The 9,248-nt window shown below is 26.7% G+C and overlaps 1 protein-coding gene across 3 annotated transcripts in view; it reads left to right on the plus strand.

The window, feature by feature from the left end:
- LOC129616236 (limbic system-associated membrane protein-like) overlaps positions 1-6,753 on the plus strand; it is a 92,196-nt gene extending 85,443 nt beyond the window's left edge. For 2 of the 3 annotated variants that reach the window (XM_055531767.1, XM_055531769.1), the window contains exons 6-8: positions 3,396-3,620; positions 5,336-5,469; positions 6,119-6,753. In XM_055531767.1, the coding sequence (XP_055387742.1) occupies positions 3,396-3,620; positions 5,336-5,367 (257 nt within the window). In that variant the 3' untranslated portion in view covers positions 5,368-5,469; positions 6,119-6,753. The other variant, XM_055531768.1, reaches the window with a different exon arrangement.
- Positions 6,754-9,248: the final 2,495 nt, after the last annotated feature.

A 9,248-nucleotide genomic window follows, 5' to 3' on the forward strand; every position in this document is an offset into this window, starting at 1 on the left:
TTGAACAAGTGAAAATACTACTTGTAAAAACAATCTGTTACATTTTAAACCACTTTCAATCCAATACCAAAATATTTCAAATGATTGCATACATTTAGGATGTGACAAAAAAAAAAATAAGGAGGCCTTAATATAATGGTCGAATACAGGCCCTCATTGAGTGACAATTGAGAATTAAACTATGAAATTTCAAGACGGAAAAATCCAGTCATTAATTTTTGCTTTTGCAGAACTTAAAAGAAGTGTTTGTGGGTTCGTTAAAATAAGTAGTTAAAAAATGTCATTTTCAGAATTTTTCTAGGGGGCGGAATTTTTTTTTCACAAAAATAAGTTAAAAGAATATAGAATTAGTTAGAAGAATATACAATTTCAGCTGCCTTTCCTAATGCGTGCAGAAATTTTGAAAACGTATTCACGGACAGGCGGGCGGATAGTGTGAAACTTAAACACTTTTCTAAAAATTTTTGAAAAAAGTACTAAAAAGTATAAGTGAGTTCATAAAATCGTTAACTAAAAAAAAAAATTGTTTTTTGCTAGAAATTTAGAAATATCGAGAAGAAAACAAAAAGAAAAACATCAAATCAATCGTTTTCAATTTTATATTTCAGTAAAAAGTTTATATAGCTCTAGATACTTTCCAAAAAGATAATGTAATAAAAAGTACCATTTCATTCCAATATTTTGATTTTTTATTTGCTAAAAATCAAGGGAAACAACTACTACAGTAGAATATTAGAATTTCTTTTTCTATACTTTTTTATTTGTTTTCGTAAATCAAATCAAATCTATATACATAATATACTCTTAGGAGTTGATCCAAGAATTACTATTTTAAGAATTTATAGTGAAATAGTACTAAAAGATTATAGATATTTATAATACGAATGATGTTGTTCCCAGGAAAACTGGGGTACTTATTTCAATTTTAAAAGATAATTTTGTTTAAGATCGTGCACTGCTTGCTATTATATTCACTACTTTTAACAAGTTTTAAATTGGAAACACGAAATTTTTATGTATAATGGAAAAATTATAAATGTGTCTGTTTCCGGGGATACTATAGTTATTATTATCAATTACAAAGACAAAAATTAAATATTTTCGCATCCTGTTTCTAATGAAAGTTAAAATTTTTTTAAAAAACATTTTCCAAACCTTAAAGTGATTACCAAATTTATCATTTTACCAATAAATGTTTTCATTTTAATCAAAATTAAGAGAGAAGGAGAAAGAAGTGAATTTCTTGTTTTCCTCAGCTTAAAGTATCCTAGTTGCAAAGAAGTGTTACTCTCACAAATTAAGTTTTTGTCTATTATTTGAAATTTTCATAAAATTTTGAAACATCTTGTATTTTTGAATGTTCAGATAACCTAGGTGGTGGTGATGAGTTTTGACAATTTAAAAAAAAAATAGCGAATATTAAGAATGGTGTTTTTGGCATTTAAAAGAAAAATCTTTTCAATATTGGCACGTATAAATTTTTTATTCTTGCACGTATAATCCTGCATAAAGACGTCTTTGATGTTGGCACTTTTATATACTTGCAATGTACATATATTGCAATGTACATGTACGTTTGTAAAGGTGAAAATATAGCTGCTGGAACACGAATTATTTTAATATTAAAAATCTTAAAAATTAAATAATAAAAATACTTTTAAATATTTTAAATAGGTTTTAAAAATTGAGCTTCTCATAAATTTATTGATGAAATGATAAATTTAAGATTTCTTTTTATTTCAGTATATGTCATTAATTGAACCACACAAATTCTAATTGTTCAGGACCAAGATTTCTTTCCGAAATTTTCAAAAAATTCCCATAATTCAAAACACAAGTAAGAATGCAAAACTGATTTCGGGATTGAGGACTTATTTACAATATTAAGACTTAATAATTATGTCATTCCCAATATAATTTATCAATATTTAATAATACTCAATTTCAAAAGATATTTTAAAACCACAACTTTCAATTTATATAACCATAAATTAATAAGTATTATGAAAGCTATTACACTATATTAATTATTTTTGATAAAAACACAATGGTATTATTTTTGAAATAAACCACTAGAATATTTGAAACCAAAAATTGAATATGAGAAAAAAAATTTTCATATATTTTTCGTGGAAAAACCACTAGAATATTTGAAACCAAAAATGCATTAAGCTGAATGAAAAATGCAAAATGAAGCGATTATAATTTTCAAAAAAAATTGAAATCAAATTTTAACAATCATAAAATTAATATTCTTAATTAGTAATTCCCCTCGATCAGTGCACATATGTGGAATTGAAATTTTTAAATATGAAGTAAATTAAATTTACACTTTAGAATTAGTGTATTAGCCAGAAATGCACTTTATCAATTAGTGGGCCGATATATGACGAACTAATTCAGAATATTCTAGAGAATTTGTTCCAAAACCAATCTAGAGAATTTCGTAATCCATTAAGAGATTCTTTCTCTTAATTCTCTTATTTCTAAGAAATTCTTTATCTTAAAAGTCAGTATTTACAAATATGGAAATGAATTTCAATCTTGCATTTAAAAATTTTCCAATAAAACGGGAAATAAATAATTCTAACCTCAAAAAATTCAGTATCATTAAGTTATCATGTTACAAAAGTTTATTTAATTAAAAAAATGAGAAAAAAATTCAATAAAAAATTTTATATTTTATTTAAATAAAATTATTTTGTTATCTCTTTTCCGCAATAATTGTAAAAACAAAAAAAAATTAATTTCTCCTGTAACTTGCATCCTTTGATAACACAACTTTTCTATTTTTCTGTTTTTTTGTTTCTTCTCTCGTAACCACAAACTGTCACCATAATAATTTAATGCTATAAAACCGACATTTTACACAATAACTTTAGTAAACCAAAACAAAACAAAATAGAGACCAAATAGTGTTATTTTACATCATAATTAATAAAAATACTTTTGCAGTATAAAAAACATTAAACCTGATATTTCTGAACAAAATTAATTCAGAATAATATGAGATGGGGTCAATTTGATAAAATTGACTTGACATTGTGATGACTTCCCCCTCCCGCACTTTTACTTTTCGCCTTGAATCACGAAATTATTATAAATCACAATAATTAACTTCTAGAGCATAACTATACATTCAGTTTAAATGAATTCATAATTGTGTTTGCAATATTGTACATTCGTAACCAAAACAATAATGCTTCCTTTTTTATCTGGTTCGCTATATTGATAAGTCAACAACCTTTTTAATGAAATAATTTGCTTAAATACTACTTTATAAATTTTTTACAACCGCATTATAATAAATTTAAAAATTTTACTTTAAAGAGATGCCAAAAATTATATTAAAAATTTTCCATTTTCTCTCATTTAATTTTTATTTTTATATATAGGATCAGCTAGTGTTATTGTTCATGTAATTAATGGTGAACATCCAGCTGCAATGCAACATGGCAATAGTAGTGCTAGCAGTTTATCATCAATTTTAGATAAATTTAAAATGTCATCCAGAGTGTCAACGACGAATAATTATTTACTTTTTAGTAGTTATAAAAATTCATGGAATTTTATGCTCCAATTATTATCGTATCGTTCATTGTTAATTATTTTAATTTCAGGTAATTATGCATTACGTAAATATTTTGTGTGTACGTAAATTAAATGTAAAAAAAAAAATTATTTTTATTTTCCATGTTTTGCTTTTGTTCTGCCTATTTATAGTACTAGTTACATAAATTTTTTATTGTTCCTTTTTAAATTTGCGTAGGTAAATTCTCGAAAAAAAACAATTAGCAACAAAAAATTAATTACAACATTGACTGCCGAAATTATAATGAAACTTACTTCGTTTCATTAATGATATTTAAAAGGATCAAGTTTTTAAAATTCCCCCTCTTTTATAATTTCCTCATATATAATTTTTCTCAAATTCCCCAACGGTGGAATTGTCAAAAAGCTTATAGTCGGTGTATAGACCTTCGGTCCGAATCCTGTCGGTTTTGTCGGACCTCTCATTTTCTCCGGTTGTCCAATGTCTCCGAACCTTACATACGATCACCCTTTATAATTCACAAAATGCTCTCAAAGCCACCTTTCAGCGTTCCTAAGAATACCTCCAAGATCAATATGCCCTAAGTATTACTTCAACGCTGAAGTTGTTGAAGGCGTCCTCTAAGTACAAAGACTTTATGCATATTCATAGTAATGCAGCGATGTTTCAATTTGTGACATCAGTACACATATTGATTTACTAACAGACTGTTGGCTGCCATGGCATATCTTATCTCATAATGGACAACTGACGCAGGCTGGCACAATCATTTCATAACTTTCATCTCAAAAATTTCCTGATGATGTGTTTAAAAACCTTCATTTCCACTCCTAAAGCATTCCATTTAAATCGACTATTGCTCATATGTTCTTCTAAATTCACCAACTTCACACGACAACCAAGCTGATCTCTCATCTCTATCGAGTAACAGGACAGTTGGCGTCAAAAGCAACATACATGATTGCACTTTCGTTTTTAAGCATTTAGTTTATCTACTTATCCCAAATTTCGTCGCATATTCTTACCAGTTTGTCCTTCTGAAAAACCTCGAAATGATAATTATTCATTGCCGAATTTCGTAAATATATTGTAACAAATATTAATTCGGTTTTCAAGTCCTTTTTCTCCCTCTGAGGAAATTTTTCCGTATTTTTTATATTTTATTTAAATGTACTGTCTATTGCCAGTCTATAACAGAATTTAAAAATTTAACATTAATTTACCATAATTTAATTGTTGAATGAACATTGATCATTTGACATAATTTTATTTTATGCCTTCAAATTTATTCAAAATCATTCTAAAAATATAATTTTATTCTATTAAAATTTGGGTTAAAAGAAAAATTCAATTTAAAAATTAATTTTAGTTTCTATGAGTTTAGGAGACATTTACATATTTAAATTGTAACTTTTTAGTATGAAATTTTTACATTAATCGAAAGTGATTAAATAATTTTTGTCGCTTTTGCTGCTAAGTGCTTTTCAATCCTTACTGACATCCCCGTTTTAATTTAATTATGAATATTTATTAATAAATCTTTTGTTCCAAAACTTGATCCTAGCTAATATGAATGAATAGTTAGATATTATTAGATGAATGACATATACATATCTAAAATATTATGAATCCTATTTTTAAAAATTTGGGGGTAAAAAACTGAATCGCCTAAAAGTATGCAAAATTTTAAATTCTTATTTTTTAATTAAATAATTTTATTATTTTTTTAATTTGTTTCGAATTTGAAAATTTAAAGAATTCAAAAAAATATTTTACTTTCAGTTTTTATGATTTGTCTTATTTCTCCAACGTGAAGGTTCTAAAGAAAATCTCACAGATACAACGGCGGCCATATCAATTTGGCTGCTATATGGAATCTGACCAAGTATTCGGGCACAATTTATATCCTTGTAAGGGTAAGTAAATTTCAAATTGTATATTTAACAAAAAGCTAAGAAAATTCACGAATTTCACTAGATTTGTTCAGATAAACCGGTTAAGTTTCAGTGTATAGATAAAAGGCTTCCAAGTTCTTTAATTTTTATTTGAAATTTTAAAACCAACTACAGGAATATATTAAATTCTTCAGAACTGTAAGTTTTAAATTATTAAGCATTTTTATTAAGCAGTTATTAACCATTAAACCGTTCCTGTAAATATAGTAATAAAAATTTAATTTAAATTATATTTGAGGTTTTAATAAAACCGCAATTTCAATGCACATAATTAAATTTTATTAACGTTAATATTTATTTTATGAAATTTTTTCTACAACATGTTCTTTAAATTACATTACTTTTAGTGATGTCATAATTTAATAATTTATATGAAAACATGCATAACATAATACCGAATTTTTCATTTATTTTAAACTAAATACCAAAAATCGAAACTAATTATATTATCTTGTAATAACCGGTCGCTTCAACGTTATGCCGAAAATTGCAAAAACCCTATTAACTTAAGAAATTCATAGAGAAATTACAAAATAGACACTCAAATTAAAATTCTAAATAATTTTGTTAACTTTTCCATTTTATTTATTTTTTCCATTCTATATAACAGGATTATTTCTTAGTTTTATTAAGACAACAGATTGGCCCGACATCTAGTATAAAAAAATATGAAATTTATGAAAGTTTTCAAAAATTCTATTACGTATTTTTGATTGGATAAAAAATTGCTGAAAATTTCACAAAAAAAAAAAAAAAACAAAAAAAACTATAAAAAATTCAAAAACAAGGCATGTTAAGAATGCAATCTTCTACCAAGTGTTAAAAAAAATTTGAAAAAGAGTTTCGGAAAAGGCTTTGTTTATTTTTCCAAAAAAAAGAGTTAAAGGGAAGTAATAAATTTTCAAAAAAATTTTATTTTAATGAACTTGGAACGTTGGTTTGCTTGCGAAAATATGAACAATTACAACAATTGGAATGCAAACAAGCAAACAAACAAACAAAGAAGAACTTAACTCTATATTTTTTTATGTTCGAGCTATTTGTTGCGTTGATTACCAATTAATTAGCAAGAATGGAAAGGCTAAACAGAGAATATAATATCGTAATGAAAACTGAATACGAAATAGAACGAGAAAATACAATGCAAACGATGAGAGAAGAGAAGGGAAAAAAACTGAATGATTTCATTTCAATTATTAGAAAGAGACAAAAAAATTTATGATAGAAAAAAGGAATTTTATTTTGTATTTTTTTTTTGATGATTTTTCATATTGTTGTTATATAGATTTTATTTTTTTTTATTAAATTTTCATTTTTATCGTCGGACAGTCAACTAAACGGATATTGATAAATCACATAGGCTAATATGTAAAAAAAAACATGTAAAAAATAGAATAAAAAATTTTTATATTGTGTTTCCAAAAATAAAAAAAAAAAAACAAAAAAATAAATAATAAATTTACATATATAAATAATTGTATATGTATACAAAAAATTAAGTAAGAAAAAAAATTATATATATACATATATTAGAGAAAGATAAAATAAAAAATAAACCAATAAGAAAAATATAATAAAAAACTAAAAATATGTTAAAAAAATGATAAAAAAAGATAATAAAAAAGGTATATAAACGTTGAAAAATATAAAAAAGAATAAAAATCAAAATAAAGACAACTTTTTAATTCTTTGTAATTGAACTTTACAGCGACAGACACACAACATTGTGGAAATTATGGCCTTTACCTCAAAAATTTGCAATAATGAAAAACAGTAGGTATGAATATGACGCCGTTTTACACTAGTATGGCTATTTTTAATCTGTACACTAACCAATGTTTTCCTACTAACTAAAATAAACAGAGAAAAAATTATTTATAAGGAAAGAACTGCAATACAGCTTGGATAATGGTCGAGTTCTATGATAAAATACTTCAAATTCTATTCATGTAAGTTTTTTTGGTGTTCTAATTAATTGCAGTAACTGGGCGTAGGCGTGTCCGGCGAGCACGTAAATATCACAAGGACCCTTGGGCACTTTTCATCAATATTGAAATGTGTGCTTTAGAGTTTATTAGAAGGATGAGCAGGTAACGGATAGTAAGGCCGTTCTTGGGACCCTTTCGTCTGATGTAGTGTGATCCAAACTGCTAAAGAAATGCGTTGATTACCTTAGGTAGCCTTTGCGTCCTAGCTACCTATAACAAGGTAACTTTCATGTTAGTTACGTGACACTACGGCATAAACGGAAATGAGAGCGATAACTCCTTTTATTAGGCCGGAGGCCTGTTTTGGGGGTTTGGGATACCGAGGACAACAGTCCTGCGTACCCTGAATGATTGCGAGAAAAGAGCCAGAGTCGATCATTGAAATAATTGCTCGGGCCTATCTCACTCAAAAAATTTACATCTCCCTTGGAGCCGGGAGAACGGAAGCCAACTACACTTGGTCACTCAGATTTAAATCTATACGCGAGTGTATTCCCTGAGTATTGGCACTCGATGGTCTATCAGAAAAGAATGGACAAAGCGGATGGTGAGATCCGCTGTCTCTGCCTAGAAGAGAAGGAAATGACGAAGCACTTGCTGTGTAAACGCAAGGAAGTGGTTCGCTTACGTCTGAGATGCTTCGGAAGGGACTTTAAGACAACGGCCTAGGTTTTGCGCTAATGTAGGTGGTGATGAAAATCGCAAGAGATCTTATGAGTCGACACAAGAGGGGTCTGAGAAAAAGGGGAAAAAGTAAATCGGGAATACCTAAAATATAAAACCTTTTTAAAGTTTACGGTAAGATTTATATTTTATTCTAAGATTTATGTTTTATTGAACAAGCCCATTTATTACAATTTATTTTTGTAAATATCTGATGTCTCTACTCTCTAGGCATAGCGTCTCAAAGAACTAAGTTTAAGAATTTTTTTAAATATCTTACCAAGAGCTTCAAACTTTAGTTCCATTAATATTATTAACGGATTCAGCAAAATACACTCATTGAGTTCTAAAGAAATCGCCGCTAAATTGTTTTCTCAACCTTTTTTATATCGTTTACGAACACCGTATCCTGAATAAAATTCTCTTAGTGTTAATTTCTTTTTCGGAGACAAACTCTTTGAGAACTAGGATGCAAGTTAAACGGTGAGTATTACAATATCCACTCTTGAAATCAACTTTTCTACTCTCTCTGTAAATATGCAATTGCATTCATTAATACGTGATTACTTATTTGAATTATGAACATTTACCTGTCCATATTCACACAATCAGAAATTTTGAATATTTTCTAATTTTGTATACTTATACACACAAGCATATTTATGCAGATTAATTTATAGTAAAATGCACAAGAATTCCAAAATTTGTAATTAAATTTCTTTTTAAAAATTTCTTTTTTACATTCCATTTAGAATTCATTATTCTAAAAATGTTTTATTGTATAAAGAAAAGAATTTTTGTTTTTTTGAAATTTTTTTCTAAACAAAGAAAATTAAAAACATTTTTCTTTTTTATATTGAGAAAATTTACAAATGTGTGAAAAGCATTCAGAAGCATATTAATATTTTATTTTCTCATGATTTCACATCAATATTTATGTATTAAATTTTCCAAAAACAAAACAAAAAAAATACCAATCTTTAAAACCAATATCTAATGGCATCCTTCGGAAAAATACAAAATTTTATTTTCAAATACACAAAAATCATACAAAATAGAAATTGTTAAACTAATGTGTATGTCAGTATG

This window comes from Condylostylus longicornis, unplaced genomic scaffold (genome assembly GCF_029603195.1).
Source record: "Condylostylus longicornis isolate FDR11 unplaced genomic scaffold, ASM2960319v2 ptg000163l, whole genome shotgun sequence".
Lineage (NCBI taxonomy): Eukaryota > Metazoa > Arthropoda > Insecta > Diptera > Dolichopodidae > Condylostylus > Condylostylus longicornis.